The 19,055-nt window shown below is 41.9% G+C and overlaps 1 protein-coding gene across 1 annotated transcript in view; it reads left to right on the forward strand.

The window, feature by feature from the left end:
• The window catches only part of MSN (moesin), an 86,082-nt gene extending 71,386 nt beyond the window's left edge, over nt 1–14,696 (forward strand). Inside the window, exons 8-13 of the mRNA XM_079765724.1 lie at nt 2,183–2,346; nt 8,743–8,873; nt 9,130–9,290; nt 10,489–10,581; nt 11,160–11,384; nt 12,499–14,696. Of these exons, the coding sequence (XP_079621850.1) occupies nt 2,183–2,346; nt 8,743–8,873; nt 9,130–9,290; nt 10,489–10,581; nt 11,160–11,384; nt 12,499–12,663 (939 nt within the window). The 3' untranslated portion in view covers nt 12,664–14,696. The remainder of the gene's footprint in view (nt 1–2,182; nt 2,347–8,742; nt 8,874–9,129; nt 9,291–10,488; nt 10,582–11,159; nt 11,385–12,498) is intronic.
• Nucleotides 14,697–19,055: the final 4,359 nt, after the last annotated feature.

A 19,055-nucleotide genomic window follows, 5' to 3' on the forward strand; every position in this document is an offset into this window, starting at 1 on the left:
AAAAGGAGGTTGGTGATGGGAAGGGATGTTGATGCCAAGAAATGGTTAGGAGGCATCCTGTGCCTTGTGCCACCCTGCTACCTATGTTTCAGGAGAAACATGAGTGGAGAGCCACAGGCAGTCTAAATGCTGCCTCTTAGACACTGTCTTCTGCTGCCCTGGGGCTCAGGGTGGAAACAAAGAGTATATCCTATCTTATATTTTAAAGCCTCTAGGCCCCAGAAAGTGGAAACTGTTCATATATAGGTGGCAAAAGTGGGTTTACAGTTGTTCATATGAAAAATAATACAATAATTAATAAAAATTCAAGAATAAACTTTGTTTTGAGTACTCACAACTGTAAAGCTACTTTTGCCCCACACTATACTTGATTTATCTTTAATTGTGGAGAAAGGACAGAGCCAGGAGAAGTACAGATCCAAAGATGATCCTCCAAACTTGCTTTTTGGTATAACTTTGCTGATGTCCTCTCAAGACTTCTCTCCAGCCCAGCTGGTGTGGCTCAGTGGTTGAGTGTCAACTCGTGTACCAAAAGGTCACCAGTTTGGTTCCTGGTCAGGGCACATGCCCAGGTAGCTGGCTTGATCCCCAGTGGGGGGGCATGCAGGAAGCAGCCAGTTGATGTTAGTGTTTCTCTCTCGTCGATGTTTCTCTCCCTCTCCCTACCTCGACCTTTCTGTCTCTCTAAAATCAATAAAATCATATCTTAAAAAAAAAAGACTTCTCTCCAAAGCAATCCAAGAATAAAAAAGTGATTTAGGTCTAGTTATTTCTTTAATGTGCTTGCTAAACACGTCTTACACACTCAGTTGCCTGTGGCTAACAAGACTGGAAAGCTGGTGATTGGGAGTAGGGTAGGAAAACCATGCTGAGCCAGACACTCTCATGAGGCTTCAATTATTCTTCTTCAGCCTTGAGGTCTCTGAACTCATCCTGCTAGACACTTTATATACAATATATTGTCTCCTTAAACTCTCAGCAACACTATCTGGTAGAGAGTAGCATAGCCATTTTATAACTGACAAAATTGAGGTCAGAGAGATGGAATGATTTGCCTAAGATCACACAGCCAAAAAGGGTAGAGCTGTGATTAATACCTAGATCAGTGGTCGGCAAACTGCGGCTCACGAGCCACATGCGGCTCTTTGGCCCCTTGAGTGTGGCTCGGCATTAGAACCACTTCTTCAAAATAGACTCTCCCAAGCCGAAACCTGATTTCTGCGCATGGGCCACGAAGTTTCAATCGCACTGTACATGCGCGCCCGCACTTGGTATTTTGTGGAAGAGCCACATTCAAGGGGCCAAAGAGCCGCATGTGGCTCGCGAGCCGCGGTTTGCCGACCACTGACCTAGATCGTTTGACCTCTAAAGCCTGTGCTCCTTTCTCTGCATACTAAGCTATGTGAGATGGTAGCAGTTTAGGTTCAGTGGCAAAGGACCTGGTGGTTAGCTCATCAGCTTGGTCCAGTGGTATTTGTGGTAACAAACACAAACTCACTGGATTTCTCTCTCTCTCTCTCTCTCTCTCTCTCTCTCTCTCTCTCTCTCTCTCTCTGTGTGTGTGTGTGTGTGTGTGTGTGTGTTTATTGCTGCTATGTACAACTTTCACCAGAAAAAGTAAGTAATAAAGCCAGCTGAGATCCAGGGTTTATTTAAAAAACAATAACAATCAAAACAATTGATGTTTAGGAGATTAATGTATTCATGTATGTATTCACAAACTGTTATTCCAAAAAAATACTTAAGGGGTTAGGTCTAGAATATGCTTTTAGAAGATAACAGAAACAGTCAAGCCACCCATACATGCTACACTCATCAGTGTATTTTGCACGGATTATTGGGCCTCAAAGAGAGGCCCCTGATAACCAGAAGGATCCCTAATTAGAAGATAAAATCAATTCCTGACTTAGAACTAGATTGAGGGTATTTTAGGATGCAAAGTTTGAAAGAAATTGTGGTTAGTTCAAAGAGCACTGATTTCAGAGTCAAGCCTCGGTTGTAGTTCTGGGTTTGCCACTAAACTGCCCTTTGACCCTGCGCAAGTAATATCACCACTCTGATAACTAGCCTTACCATATATAATATAAAATTTAGTTAATTATCTTTCCAGTGCTTTTGGACTTAGAGAAGTTCACCTTTATCTATCCCTCCAAACTTTTTCTAATTTCTGGTTTTCCACTAGGACTTTGTCTTCTATGCTCCCCGGCTGCGGATTAATAAACGGATCTTGGCCCTGTGCATGGGGAACCATGAACTATACATGCGCCGTCGCAAGCCAGACACCATTGAGGTGCAGCAGATGAAGGCACAGGCCCGGGAGGAGAAGCACCAGAAGCAGATGGAGCGGTAAGTGATGTGGATATGGAGTAGGACCAGGACCAGGGCAAAGAAACCTATCTAAGTTGCCAAGTCTGCTAAAAGCAGGATAGACATGAAGCCATCCTGGAACTGGGAGAGGGCTGAGAGAGAGAGAGAGAGAGAGAGAGAGAGAGAGAGAAAACGAGAGTGAGCTCTATTGTACAATGATGACACCCCCTCCAAGAAGCAGGCATCAGAAGCTTAAGATTTCAGAGGCTCATAGGAAGGGGGGGTCATTTCATAGTCCCCCATTATCTATGATCCTCATGCCATTGCTCTTCTAGGCAAATTCTGGGTTGTTCCAGGCTATCTGACCAATAAAGTGACAATAGCAGAAGGCTCTATACACATTTAAACCTAGACTATATAGGTGTTTTTTTTAGTGTAATTTGGTAGAGCCACCATCAGCATCAACTTGGGAACCTGTTAGAAAGGCAGAATCTGAGACTTTATCCCATACCTATTGATTCAAAATCTGCATCTTGAGATCGTAGGTAATCATTTCTCCAATGAAGATATGAAAATGGCCAATAGGCACATGAAAACATCTTTAGCCATTAGGGAATTGTAAATCAAAACCACAGTGAGGTACCACTTCATACTCACTAATATGGATATAATAAAAACAGAAGATAACAGTGGCTGGCAAGGAAGTAGAAAAATTGGAATTCATATACATTGCTGGTGGGAATGTAAAATGGTTCAGCTTCTGTAAAAAAAGAGTTTGGTGATTTCTCAATAAGTTAAACATAGAATTTCCATATAATCCCACAATTCCACTCTATTCAAAAGAATAAAAAACAGGTTTTCAAACAACTACATGTACCCATGTTCATAGTAGTGTTATTTACACTAGCCATATGGTGAAATCAGCCCAAATGTCTATCAGTGGATGAATGGATAAATTATATACCCATAAAATAGAATATAATTCAGCCATAAAAAGGTATGAAGTAATGATTGAAACTATAAATATAGATGAACCTCTAAAACATTATGCTAGGTGAAAGAAACCAGACATAAAAAGTCACATTTTTCACAGGGGAGTTTTACCAAACAATCAAGGAAGAACTAAAACTTATCATCCTCTGACTATTCCAAAAAATTCAAGAGGAAGGAACACTTCAAAGCTCATTCTATGAAGCCAGCATCACCCTAATACCAAAACCAGATAAAGACAACACAATGAAAGAGAATTACAGGCCAATATCCCTCATGAACATAGATGCCAAAATCCTCAACAAAATTCTAGCCTGATTCATATCCGCCATTTTTAAGGTCAAAACAGTCTTGGGTTTTTATTCTGTACACAGCAAAAGGTCAAGTTCAGCTCAAAACTATGCGCACTTGTTTTTAAACTAGCCTTTTCCCTTTACATGTGCACAGAAATTCCGGATGCATTTAGGAATTTATAAAAGCTTGAAGTCATTAGCTGGAAAAAATTAAAGATGGCGAAGATGAGGCCCCTTAAAGTGGCTTTTTTGGGGAGTGGCGTCCATATTGGATCACCACGTGTCTCCCTGCCCCCACCTCCTTGCTTCTTAGCAGGAAGATTCAGTGATGGTCTGGCTTTTACTGTTTTTATTTTATTTATTTTTTCAATTTTAATTTATTTTTTATATTTTTAATGAAAGAAAAGATTTTTTAAGATAAAGAATTATTGGCAGTTGCTGAGAAGTTCCTTTAATTCTTTTCTACTTGGTTACACGTAGTTTACACGTGGAGGCAGAGGAGGTGCAGATGGTATTCTTAGAGACTTGCACCCTTCCACTGTACCCCACATAGACATTCTTAAACTCTCCTGTGCTGAATCAAGGCCATCACCAATTAAAATAGGAATTTTCTCTGGACATTTGCTGAGTATTGGTCACACAACTGCTTTCTGACCTTTTCCCACATTTCATCAACAAATCTTAAGAAAGAAATCAAGAATCTGACTACGCTTAACAGAGAATCTTTGAGATCTGAGCATAGTTAAAGCATTTTTGAGAATTAACCATGTTTAACACCCAGCTAATTCAATTTAATTCACAAACAATACACTCCCCTTATCTTACAATTCCTTAAATCTGTGGCGCTCGCAATTCTGGGAGCGATCCCTAGCCTCTTACCTCTTGTTGCCTTTTTCATACCCCACATTGGGCGCCAAAATGTGGGGGCCTGAATGCGGCGGGGGCCAAAATGGCAGGGATCTCCCTTTTCTGCGTCCCACGCGGAAAGAGAGATGAATGAACCGGTTCTAAATGGAGACGGCCAGGGATTGAGAAATATTAGAAATAAAGAGAACAAGACACAGAAATAGAATCATAAAGCTGGGAGCTGGGTGGGACACCATCTTTCCTGTCTGATGGAGAGGCTGTAACGACGACAACTCGAGCCACGCAGCGAGTTTACTTTATAGGCCTAGATTTACATATCTAGTCCCGCCCCTGCCGACACCTGGGCTGCTATGAAGTCAGAACTGATTAACATGTCCAGCCTCATTGGGGAAGCATGTTCCCAGGGCGTGACTCGGCCTACACCCTGAGTTCAGCTGACGATAATTAAGGAAAATGCCCATGTGTCTTCCCAGGCGGCCCTCTACAACCTAGGAATAAACTTAACTAAGGAGGTAAAACACCTATATGTGGAAAACTACAGGACACTGAAAAAAGAGATAGAGGAAGACATAAACAGATGGAAGAACATACCGTGTTCATGGATTGGTAGAATCAACATCATCAAAATGTCCATACTACCCAAAGCAATCTATAGATTCAATGCACTCCCCATTAAAATACCAACGGCATATTTCACAGACATAGAATGAACTTTCCAAAAATTGATCTGGAATAAAAAACGACCCTGAATAGCTGCAGCAATCCTGAGAAAGAAGAACAAAGTAGGTGGGATCTCAATACCAAATATCAAGCTGTATTACAAAGCCACTGTTCTCAAAACATCCTGGTATTGGCACAAGAACAGACATATAGATCAATGGAACAGAATAGAGAATACAGATATCGACCCAAACCACTATGCTTCATTAATATTTGACATAGGAGGCAAGAACATACAATGGAGTCAAGACAGTCTCTTTAATAAATGGCATTGGGAAAATTGGACAGATACATACAAAAAAATGGAACTAGACCACCAACTTACACCATACAGAAAAAAATAGACTCAAAATGGATAAAGGACTTAAACATATGATGGGAAACGATAAAAATATTAGAGAAATCCACAGGCAGCAAAATCTCAGACATCTGCCGAAGCAGTTTCTTCACCGATACAGCTCTTAGGGCAATGGAAACTAAAGAGAAAATAAACAAATGGGAATACATAAAAATAAAAAGCTTTTGTACAGCAAAATAAACCATTTACAAAACAACAAGAAAGCCCACTGCATGGGAGAACATATTTGCCAATCTTATCTCCGATAAGAGTTTAATCTCCAACATTTATAGGGAACTCATACAACTTAACAAAAGGAAGATAAACAACCCAACCAAACAATGGACAACGGACCTAACTAAATACTTTTCTAAAGAATACAGAAGGAAGGCCAAGAGACATATAAAAACATGCTGAAAGTCACTAATCATCAGAGAGATGCAAATCAAAACGACAATGTGGTACCATCTCACACCTGTCAGAATGGCTATTGTCAACAAATGACAAGTGCTGGCAAGTATGCAGAGAAAAAGGAACTCTTCTGCACTGCTGGTGGGAATGCAGACTGGTGTAGCCACTGTGGAGAACAGTATGGAGTTTCCTCAAAAAACTAAAAATGGAACTACCATTTGACCCAGTGATCCCACTTCTAGGAATATATCCCAAGAAACTAGAAACATCAATTAGAAATGATATATGCACCCCTATGTTCATAGCAGCACAATTCACCATAGCTAAGATTTGGAAACAGCCTAAGTTCCCATCAGTAGATGAGTGGATTAAAAATCTGTGGTACATCTACACGATGGAATACTAAGCTGCGGTAAAAAAGAAGGAGTTCTTACCATTTGCAACAGCATGGATGGAACTGGAGAACATTGTGCTAAGTGGCATAAGCCAGTCAGAGAAAGATAAATATCACGTTATCTTACTCATTTATAGAATGTAATGAACAACATAAACTGATGAACAAAAACAGATCCAGAGGCAGAAACATCGATCGGACGGTCAAACCTCAGAGGGAAGGTAGGGGAGGGTGGACTAAGGGGGAGAGATCAACCAAAGGACTTGTATGCATGCATATAAGCCTAACCAATGGGCACAGACAACAGGGGGGTGAGGGCATGAGTGGGGGGGATAGGGGGATAATGGGGGGATAAGGACATATATGTAATAACTTAGTCAATAAAGAAATTTTAAAAAGTCACATTTTGTATGATTCAATTCATATGAAATATCCAAAATAATTAAATCTACAGACACAGAATGTAGGTGGTGTTCATGGTCTGGGGGAGGGGAAATGGGGAAAAACTACTTAATGGGTGGTGGGTTTTTACTTTGGAGTGATGAAAATATTTTGGATCTAGATAGATGTAGTAATTATACACCATTATAAAAGTACTAAATGACACTGTATTGTTTGCTTTAAAATGGTTCATTTTATTTTATGTTACTATCACCTTATTAAGTTATTTAAAAATTAAGATCATAGGTGATTCCTATACATTTCATAAAGAAAGAGCTTGGAACTTCAGGAGGCTTCTGATCCAGTAGGCTGGAAAATGATACCACATATGAGAAGTTAAACACCAAGGTTAACATTTATTCTTTAAAAAATTGCTGATGCCCTAGCCAGTGTGGCTCAGTGGATAGAGCCTTGGCCTGTAGACTGAAGGGTCCCAAGTTTGATTCCCGTCAAAGCCACATCCACAGGTTGTGGGCTCGATCCCTAGTAGGGGGCATGCAGGAGGCAGCTGATCAATGATTCTCTCTCATCATTGATGTTTCTATCTCACTCTCCCTCTCCTTTCCTCTCTGAAATCAATCTATATATATATATATATATATATATATATATATATATATATATATATATTGCTGAGATTGGACACTGTTTACAGAGCTGGATCTGGCAGAAATCTGCCCTCACGGACATCACAGTCTAGTTGGAGAAAGAGGAAAAATAGTATACATCTAACTGTTCAAAGTATAAATGCTGTGTCATTCGTTCACTTGATAAATATTTACTGAACAGTGGGAAAAAGTAGACAAAAATCCCTGCTTTCATGAATGTCATTCTAGTAGGAAGAAACAGAATAAGAAAATTATGCAGTATGTGGAATAGCAATATTGACCTTGAATAGACAGCTAGATATTTCTCCAGCAAAATGACTTTATTTGGGAAATACCAAGAATTGTAATTTAAGACATGGAGTTTAATGGTGAAGTATATGCAAGTCCAGAGAAACAAAGAGGAGGAACACTCTTTTTGTGAAAGGCAGTTCTAAACAAAGAGTCCATTAGAGGAAACTGAAAGTTAGAAGAAGAATGACTTTTCATTGGCTGAGTTATGGTAGTCTCCCATTGGCTGAGCAGTTACTGGGCCAGGAGGAATCTTTTATTCTTCCCTCTGAGGTAGTAAAGTAGTATCACTTCCTGTATGAGATGCAAGGTATGTCTCTTCCTATTGGGGTCAATAGTATACATTGAGTGACAAGTATTTGAGAGTTCTCTCTAGCCTCCTTACTCCATTTTAAATGAGGTTTCTGTTTATTAATTTTCATAGTAAGAAGTGCTGTGGATAAAAATAATAGGGAGGAGGGATGGGAGAAAGGATAATCCAAGTATTTTGAGGGCTCAGAGAAAGAAAAGACATCTAGCCAAAGGAGAAAAAAGATGTCGTGGAACAGGGCTGGCGCAAGAAAAGAAAATATTTATTCTAGATTTGCAACAAATTCTGGTGGAAAGGAATCTAGAGTTGGGCTTCAGAGAACTGGCAGGGTCAGACCTGAGGATTGATGCCCTAGCCACAGAGTTCAGCACACTTGAAGCACAGTATCCCAGAACAGAACAAAATCTTATCTCCTTATAATTCCATGAGGTTGTCAAGGCAGAACTTAATAGGCCATTTTACATATAGGAGTACTGAGAACAAGTGCAAAGAAGTGACATGGCTAAGGTTAACCACTGGTTACCAACTAGTTAGTGGCAGAACTGAAAGTCCAGGTTGGATCTCTTGAGCCTTGGACAAACTGATTGGGCCTTGAGTGCACTGGCCCATGTGGAGCTATGGTGCAAAGATAAGGATGTGGAGATAAGGAAGAGTCATCCAAACTCAGTGTGTTAAATGGGAGGGGACTTAGGGTCCATGGCCTGGGAATTTGGGGGATCCCAATGCATCCATGTGGCCTCGCTATTCTGTTTAATCCCTTCTTTCTCCTTTCCTAGTGCTCTGCTGGAAAATGAGAAGAAGAAGCGTGAGATGGCAGAAAAGGAGAAGGAGAAAATTGAACGAGAGAAGGAGGAACTGATGGAGAAGCTGAAGCAGATTGAGGAACAGACTAAGAAGGCTCAGCAAGGTGAGACTTGGTGTCACCTTGGAGAGTGGGTTTTTCCAGAGCCTAACTCTATGAGCTGGAGACCCTTCTGCCTGAGCTGCAGACTCAGGCCACATAATCCATATATGGCTACAGAATAGATAAAGTATGGGATAGGAAAAGAGTGTCCAGAGTTTTTTTTCCAGCTGTGCCCTAGTATGAAACATTTCTAAGAAAGAAGATAAGTGTCTCTTATCTCTGCACTCTTCACCTCCTTTCCCCCATTTTCTCTTCCAAGAACTGGAAGAACAGACCCGTAGGGCTCTGGAACTTGAACAGGAGCGGAAACGTGCCCAGAGTGAGGCTGAAAAACTGGCCAAAGAGCGTCAAGAAGCTGAAGAGGCCAAGCTGACTCTGCTGCAGGCTTCTCGGGACCAGAAGAAGACCCAGGAACAACTGGTAAAACTACAAAATGGGCTGTGATTGAAGGACCTGAGTTTTCTTCCCTCTCTGACTACCGGCTCTTTCCAGCAGGGCCTCAAGCAAATAGTTCATTCAGAAGCAAGCTGAGAAGTTACTGGTGTGGACCAGAAACCTTTGCAAGCAGTCTTCCCTAATTAACCCTTACTTTTATTATATTTTCTTAGCCTTTGGGGATCTGAGCTGATGAATTGACAAAGGAAAGAGAGGAAGAAGTGGAGGGATTCCCACTTGACTACCTAATGTGTGTTACAACTTTCCCCTTTTCCTTATTTTCTTACTCCTCTTCCAAAAATCCCTATGGCATTAACCCATATTGGAATATATGTCCAGATAAGGAAATTAGGGCTCAGAGAAGTTTAAGAGACTTTCCAAAGGTCTCACAGTTGTGATTAACAATGAGAACCCTTTTTGGTCTCTCTGAAGGGTTTGCTCCCTAAAATCATATGTAATACTATGTGCCTATACATTTTTTCAGGAGGGGAAGGTGAGAATCAATACTTTACTAATAATTTTCAGGGTTCTTTGACTCAGAAGTTAACAATCTGTGACCCAAATTCCTTGATATATGTTGTCCACACTGCTATTTGCAGTGGGAATGCAGGAAACTAAGACCTACTTCTCAGGGGGAAGCTTTCTCTAGATTTGCTCAAGGTGTGAGGGTATGTATAAGCTTTTACCCCTTGTTCAGATCAACTTGTGATACTTGAGTGTCTTTCCTATACTTGACCTGGGAAGAGTCTTAGTGGAGCCCTAAGCATTCTAGGATAACAAGAAAGGGTCTGCCACTTCAGGCAGTGACACAATGATCTCTAATGCACTGTGGGCAATACTGAGAGGGGGAGGGCTGAGGGATGAGAAGGTATGGAGAGCTGGAAAGGTGAGGAAGAGACAGATGATATGCTATTTGTTTTCAGGGGGTCTATACTCTAGGTTGGGAACTCTGATTTATAATGAAATGGTTTGAAGTTATTAGGGTGCTATAGTAGATTGAGAATAGGAGTGGTCTTCTGGGATTCCTGGAGAAGGAGTGGTAAAAAGAGCCTCCAGGACAGCAAGCAAGTCCAGGTGGAGCAGCAGGTTCCCCATTGATTCCCCAGGAGAACTGGGGTTAAAGGGACCTGGGTCCTGAGACACCAGAAAGCCAAGCTCTCATAAGCTTCCAATTTATCCATAGGCCTTGGAAATGGCGGAGTTGACAGCTCGGATCTCCCAGCTGGAGATGGCCCGACAGAAGAAAGAGAGTGAGGCTGTAGAATGGCAGCAGAAGGTAAGACAGAGTGGCCCAGAGCAAAGCATTGTGGGAAGGGGTAACACATGCATAGATTCCAGTTCCATAGATTCCTTAGGTTTGGGTTCCTTCCCATTTCAAGCCTTCCTTGACAGCAGGCATTATGAGAGAAGGAGCTCAAGGCTTTCTCAAATAACTTCCCAGAATTCTTCAATACTCTAGAGCCGTGGTTGACAAACTGTGGCTCACGAGCCACATGCAGCTCTTTGGCCCCTTGAGTGTGGCTCTTTCACAAAATACCACAGCCTGGGCGAGTCTATTTTGAAGAAGTGGCATTAGAAGAAGTTTCAGTTTAAAAAATTTGGCTCTCAAAAGAAATTTCAAGCGTTGTACTGTTGATATTTGGCTCTGTTGACTAATGAGATTGCTGACCACTGCTCTAGGGAAATTGGTACAATAGCTCCTGCTATATAGTTGAGGAAACTAAGGATCAAGCAGACAAAATGACTTGGTCTAGCTGATGCCTGCCTTCTGCTAGGCCATTCTAGGCATGCATAGGATGCTGTGAGTTAGCTTGTTCTGATTGCTTGTCCGTCTCTCCCTCCGTTATTGTACAGGCTCAGATGGTACAAGAAGACTTGGAGAAGACCCGCGCTGAGCTGAAGACTGCCATGAGTACTCCTCATGTGGCAGAGCCTGCTGAAAATGATCAGGATGAGCAGGATGAGAATGGGGCAGAGGCCAGTGCTGACCTGCGAGCTGACGCCATGGCAAAGGACCGCAGTGAGGAGGAACGTACCACTGAAGCAGAGAAGAATGAGCGTGTGCAGAAGCACCTGAAGGTAAAGAGTCAAGGAGACTATGTGCATTGATTTAGTAGCCCATGGTCTTCCCTAGATCTTCATGGCAGGGAGGGGTGGGGTAGGTGGAGCAGCCTGTCTCAAGGCTGTATGGGAGCCTGAGCCTTTCTCAAGTAAGAGCTTCAGTGAGAGGTACCTCTTATTTGTTTGTTTGTTTATAATCCTCACCTGAGGAGTGAGGATATTTTTTCCATTGATTTCTAGAGAGAATGGAAGGGAAGGGGGGTGGGGAGTGTCTTGGCCAGTTTCTTAGTGGTTAGAGCAGGTTCGATTCCCAGTCAAGGGCATGTACCTGGGTTGCTGATTTAATCCCTATCCCCGGTCAGGTGTGGGAGGCAATCAATTGATGTGATTCTCTTACATTGATGTTTCTCTCTCTCTATCCCTTTCCACTCTCTCTCTCTAAAAAAAAAAAATCAATGAAAAAAAAAAGTCCTCTGGTGAGGATAAAAAAAAAAAAAAAAGAAAGGAGGGGGGAGAGGGAGAGAAACATCAATTGGTTGTCTTCCACATGCACCCTGACTTGGGTTGGGGATTGAACCTGCAACCTAGGTACATACACTTGACAAGGAATTAAACCCATGACCTTCCAGTGCATAGGCCGAAGCTCTAACCACTTAGCAATGCCAGCCAGGTCCACCTCTTTATTTATTAATCAGAACCTGAACTGCCTCTTGTTTTTTCTAATCCTCCACCTATACTCTGTTTACCTCTTATATTTAAGAAGTACTTAACTGACACAATTTCTACCTGAATCTTTGGTACATTGTTCTACTCTCGGGGAATATTTGTCATTAATTGCAATTGGTCCCCTAAGTTTGTGTTTTTTCCTTTTTATTCTTGCACCACTGCAATCCTAACAGGGCTAGAAAAGTCTCTCAAAAACCTGTGTGTGTGTGTGTGTGTGTGTGTGTGTGTGTGTGTGTGTGTAAAAAGCGGGGACAAGGAGGGAAGACAGGAGACAGGAGAGAGGGGGAGGGAGATAGAGGAAGGGAGGAATGGGGAGAGAGAAGAGGGAAGAGGGAAAAACTAGTTAAATAAAGGGAGGTAAAATTAGAGGGAGCCATTAACCTCTCATTCCCATGCATCCTCATAGGCCCTCACTTCAGAGCTGGCCAATGCCCTCGATGAGTCCAAGAAGACAGCCAATGACATGATCCATGCTGAGAACATGCGACTGGGCCGAGACAAATACAAGACCCTGCGCCAGATCCGGCAGGGCAACACCAAGCAGCGCATAGATGAGTTTGAGTCCATGTAATGGGCACCTAGCCTCTAGGGACCCCTCCTCCCTTCTTCCTTGCCCCCAGACTCTTATACTCTCGCCTAACTCACACTGTGCTGGAGCCACTAACTAGAGCAGCCCTGGAGTCATGCTAAGTGTTCACTGTAGCCATGGAATGAAACCTAGCCCCTCAGCCCTCACTTATTTCCCTGGGCAGAGAAATAGCTCACCTTGGTGCCAATGGGACCCTCTTTTCCCTCTCTGTCCCATTCAATCTATCTTGCTAAAACAGACCACTTCTATAGCTCAGAGGCACTTCCCACTTGATTTGGGAAACTTCCCTACATTTACTGTTGTTCTCTAGATGTCAATTGTTGAGTAGGTTGAAAACTACTAGTAGCTCCCACCATTCCCTTCCTCTTCAGGGTCCTGTTATTTGATGAATTGTAGCATCACAGGGTTTTGGGAAGGAGGCAGGGCCCTGGATATATGCTCTAGGATGTCAACTGTCCATTCCTTCTAGAGTTATTTAGGCTTTATAATGATTGGAGGCTATAAAGATGTTCAGTTATTCTCTCTACCTCCCAGATCGGGCCTGTTACAAACTCAGTCCCGATAAGCCTTGTCCTTGATTTCAGGGACTCAGTTTTTCCCTAGGTTGAGATGGGGAAGACAATGCCTTCAAGGGACTTTACTAACATCTTAGAAGGCTATTTGCCATTCAGTCCAGGCAAGGCTGGGTAGAAGATCCTTTCCCCAAGGTCATATGGGAGCCTAGGCTTGTTTCAAGTTATCTCCATGGGCCCAAGTATCCCTTATTATTCTGGGTTCCTCCTCCCTTCTTGGGATTTGCTCCTCTTCATTCAAATCCCCTCCTGTTAGAACAGTAGGGTAGTTACCCAAAAACTCATCCAGTCCTATCTAGGACTTGCCAGAGGGAGGAAATATTCATACCTGGCTTCTATATTTTCCCTGCCATGGGTCCCAGGCCACTTCTCTTATCAGGGCTACTTGGGCCACAGCTTCTGCTTCAGGACCATCCAGACCTTGGTATGGTGAGCCCTGAATGTTGATGCCAATTGGCTCAATTGGTGAGTGGATAGAAGAAGCTGAGTGTGGTAAGAGAAGTCCATGGCCTGGACCCCAGGTTACTTGACTCCATCATGTGCCTAATAGCCCCTTCCTGTCACCTACCTCCAAGCTGGTGACTGGGACTTGCCTATGTTTAACAAACTTCTAACCCAGATCTTGCTACCAGCTGTGCTGTCCCTTAGAGCTGTAAACCAGAGAACTATTGGGGGCTCTGGCCTGGTCCCTTCCACAGTCCTACCCCTGACTCTCAACCAGGAGTAGCCTCTTCCTTCTCCCTTTTGCATGAGTGTCCTTTTTTTATTCTACCAGTATTATACATTCTAGTGGCATCTAACTCAATATTAATTTCTGCATGTCTTGCTAATGAATCCTTTGAAGGTCGGAGCAGAGTCATTTTGGCCAAATTCCCTTACCACTCCCACACCTGGGAAGCATATACTATATTATAAAAGAATATTTTTCCAGAAACATTAATGTAAGGGGCTTTCAGTATTAGTGATATCACCTGTTACTGTAGGTCATACAATCCTTCTTAAAGTACTTGGAATTTGGTATTATTGCTCCTTTTTTTCCTTCTCCCCAGAGTTTGGTTCACAAGGGGCACACTGTCCCTGCATGCAGTGTCCCTAGCCCAGAGCCCATGGCTTTGATCCCTCCCCCGTTTTCCTTACCTCCGCCTGACCTTGGGGAGTTTTATGTGCATTGCTGTGAATTATGGTGACACTTTCTTGGTAATATGCCGTAGATTGGCTAAATTTAAACCTGGAATTGTGGGGCAATCTAGCTGCCTTAAGATCAGTAACCCACCCCCAGAGAGGCTGGGGAGAAAAGTTAAATTTTGTATTCAGGTTCTTGGGTATGTATTTTTGAGGTTTTTAAAATTTGTTTGTTTGGGTTTTTTGTGGTTTTTTTTTTTGGAGGGGTTTATGCTCAACCCATGTTCTATTTCATTGCCAATAAAATTTAGGAAGACTTCACTGTGACTTGATGTTTCATTTTAGCATGAGTGGGTGACTATAAGACACTTCACTGTAATTTTCACTCTGTAGAACACAATCCCTGGTCTCATTTCATTCTCACTTCAGTCCTACGGGGAATGGATATGACTATCCTCATTTTACAGAGTAACGAATGGCCGTGAAGAAATGGAATTACTGCCCAAGGGCACAGGACTGTCTGGCTTAATAGCCTATGTCCTTTTCACAGCTTCAGGCCAACTTTTCCTGTGTAGGTGGACCCTGCACATGGTCAATGTAATGTTCCTTGGGCTCACTTAGTATTGAGGCTTTTGGGCTGTTTTGAGGGGTAGTTTGTATCACTGAACTACTATTCCTGTGGTCAAGCCCTGTCCTGCCTCCTTGTCAGCAAGGCCTCTAGGCTTGCCGACCTTCTACTACATTTATTGAAGTGCCAATTAAGGTCAGATAAATTACCTTGAGCAAAAGGTGGTGTAAAGTGGGGTATAAAGTGAGGGTGGGTTGTTATGTATGTACAAAAGCTGCTAGGCAGTGTTTATGGTTTATAAAACATGTCAACTTTGTTGCCTATCTATGGTTATCCTGATTTTGAAGGTGAGGAAATTAAGACTCAGATAAGCCTTCCAGGACATTTTGAACCTGGCACACTCTCTCACCAGCCATTTTTGATAGGCCAGTACTTACAAGGAAAAGTGAGTTACATATTCTTTAAGTCTAAATTCTTGCAATAACCTTTTGAGGCAGAGGTTCCAAACTTGACTGCACATTAGAATCTTAAAGATTCTGAAGCCCAGATCATGTCCTCAGATCAAATTATAATCATGCTTCAGTATAGTATTTGATGGTTACAAGGTACAGAAAAACTCGGGACCCACTGCTCTGAACATAAGAATATTTTATCCCATTTTACAGATGGAGAAATTGAGGCTCAATAAGATGAATTATAACTTGTCCAAGGTTACAGAGATTAGAAATAGTAGAGTAAGGAGATGAACACGGGAAGTCTAGTTCATGAACCTGTGCTCTTAACCACTATGCTATATTTTCTCCCTACCATTCCCAACAGAGGATGGGCATGCACTGGGAATAGGATATACTTCAATTTTAAGGTAGCAAATTGAATTCTAGGGCTCTAGAACATAAGTATAGGAGAGGGGATTAAGAATTTTTACTATGATTGTCCAAACTTTTGTTGTATTGTGTAATGAAGAGGCTTTAAGTCCCCTCCAACTTTAACCAGAGGATGTCTTTTGTATGCTTTGTATGTGGGGCTATATAGCTGTAATTAATTATATTTTTAAAGAGGAAGACAGAGGGACTTTCTGCTTCCAGGAAGATGAATGTGATAAGCAGGATAATGGCTCCACAAAGGTATCCATGTTCTAATTAATGAAACTTGTGAATACATTACTTTATGTGACAAAAGGGACTTGGGGATGTGATTATGGATTTTAAGATAGGGAGATGATGCTGGATTATCCAAGTGGGCCCATTGCAATCACCGGGGTCCTTAAATGATGAGAGAGGGTCAGAATCAGGTTTGAAGATGCTATGCTGCTAGCTTTGAAGATGAAGGACAAGGACATAAACCAAGAATGCAAGTAGCCTTTATAAACTGGGAAAAACAAGGAAATAGATTCTCCCCTAGAATCTCCAGAAGGAACCAAAATCTTTGTTTAAGCTAAATTTAAGCCTAATTTGGACTTCTATCTGACCTCTAGGTAATAAATAAATTTGTGTTCTTTTAAGCTACTATAACATTGTTATCCACTTCTCAAAATTCTCCATTTTTGGAATGACAGTGTTATAAAGATGGAGAATAGGACAGGTTGCGTGTAGTTAAGGAAAGGGGGTGAAGTGTGAAAAGTAGGTGTGGCTATAAGAATAATATGAGGGATCCTTGTGGTGATATTCTTGTCTTGACTGTATCAATGTCAATATCTTGGTTGTGATATTGGAGTATAGTTTGCAAGATGTTACCATTGGGGGAAACTGAGTAAAAGGTACATGAGATCTATTATTTATTATGAATTCATGTGAATCTATAATGATCTAAAAATAAAATATATTTAATTAAAAAGGGGGAGGTGCTCCTGGATATATATATCCACAAGCAATAAGTGCTTCTGTGCACCAAAGGAAATAGCAGTACTATTTGCAGTAGTTCTAATCTGGGAACAAAAAATACCTATCAACTAGAGAATGGACCAAACTACAGTATATTCATGCAATGAAAGTAGATGAACTACTGATGCATACAATGATATGGGTGAATCTCAAACACATTAGATTGTACAAAAAAGAGCAGACACAAAAGAGAACATTTATAATTACAGTTATATGGAATTCTAGAGCAGACATGGTTGTCTGGAGCTGGGGTGGGAGGAATGGACTGGAAATGGGTACAGGACAACCTTCTGGGGTCTTGAAAATAGCCTTGGTTTGTGTGGGGGTTACAGGATATAAACTTGTAAAAAACACCCCATTGTATATAAATTACAACTCAATAAGGAAATAAAAAACAGGTGGCTCCATCACTGCAAAAGTTTGAAAATATCTTGAACAATGGTTTTCAAATTTTAGTGTGTATCAGAATTACTGATGAAAACTTCTGGGTTTTTTTTAGGCTTTAAAGTAACATTTATTTTTTTCAAAGTTAACATATGCATATATAGGAAACTGAAAAACAAGCAAAAACAAAGCCATCCATAATCGCAAGCTGTTTACAGTCTGACGGGTCCTTCTAAGTCCTGTGTATCTACACAGCTAAGCTTCCATTTTTATGTAATTGAGATGGTACAGTTATGTATCATGCTTTCTCACACATCATGAATATTTACCATTTCAAAGTCCCAAAGCTATGAGTATTTTGATAACCAAGAATACCCTACACCAACTCAATCTGGAAGAAAATGTAATTCTGCCTTACTTGGTGAAAAAAATTTCATAAAGGACAAAAATAGCAACAGACCTCTAGATAAAAGATATTCACAAAGTTACAATTAAAATATTGTGTTCCCTTAATGTTTCATTAAAAATGAGACCCAAAGCAAAAGTACACAAAGTATAATGCTTCTATAAGAAAATTATGATTTATAATTTAAAATATTAGCAGGGAAGAAAGTTTTGACTGAAGTACTTAACAACATATTCCTATAGCACAGCCTAAAGAGATGCATGCACATCAGTGGTTATCACCACAATGTGCATATGAACACATCCACACATACCCCTCACATGAACAAGTCCTGATGTCCATTTCTGAGATAGTTCAATAACTCCATGTCCAAGATGCCTCTTTTCTAACAATTATAACAAAAATATATTTACAAATTGGTTAATTCACTAGCTCTACTTTTTTTAAAAATATATTTTATTGATTTTTTACAGAGAGGAAGAGAGAGGAATAGAGAGTCAGAAACATCGATGAGAGAGAAACATCGATCAGCTGCCTCCTGCACACCCCCCACTGGGGATGTGCCCGCAACCAAGGTACATGCCCTTGACAGGAATCGAACCCGGGACCCTTCAGTCCGCAGGCTGACGCTCTATCCACTGAGCCAAACCGGTTTCAGCTAGCTCTACTTTTTATCAGACATTGTCACGTCAGGACATCTAAAAAGCTCCAAAGTTGCAAAAATAAAGAGAAGAACCTTGTCCACAATAAACACAGGTACTTTACAAAAATATATATAGACCTATAGTTATAACCTAAAACTTTCTTCTATGTATGGAGATATTAGCAAAGAGCCCTTCCCTTCACCCTTCTTCTTCTCCCTCCTCCACCACTTCAGTGACTAAATACAGAACACCTGGCTCCAAGAGGTGAATTAACAGACACTCCCAGAATACAGTCCTTCCTAAAAACTAATAAGAGTGCTTTTATAAAGGGACTACTAACCCGGTGCATGAAATTCGTGCAAGGAGGGGGGGGGGTTCCCTCAGGCAGCCTGCACCCTTTCCAATCGGAGACCCCTTGGGGGATGTCCGACTGCCCAATTAGGCCCGATCCGGCAGTCAGACATCCCTCTCGCAATCTGGGACTGCTGATTCTTAACCACTCACCTGCCTGCCTACCTGATTGCCCCTAACTTCCTCTGCCTGCCTGCCTAATTGCCCGTAACTGCCCACCCCTGCTGGCCTGATCTTGCCCCCAACTGCCCTCCCCTGCCAGCCTGATCTTGCCCCCAACTGCCCTCCCCTGCAGGCCTGGTTGCCCCCAACTGTCCTCCCCTGCCAGCCTGATCTCGCCCCCAACTGTCCTCCTCTGCCAGCCTGATCTCGCCCCCAACTGCCCTCCCCTGCCAGCCTGATCTCGCCCCAACTGTCCTCCTCTGCCAGCCTGATCTCGCCCCCAAT

This window comes from Cnephaeus nilssonii, assembly GCF_951640355.1.
Source record: "Cnephaeus nilssonii genome assembly, chromosome: X".
Taxonomy (NCBI): Eukaryota; Metazoa; Chordata; class Mammalia; order Chiroptera; family Vespertilionidae; genus Cnephaeus; species Cnephaeus nilssonii.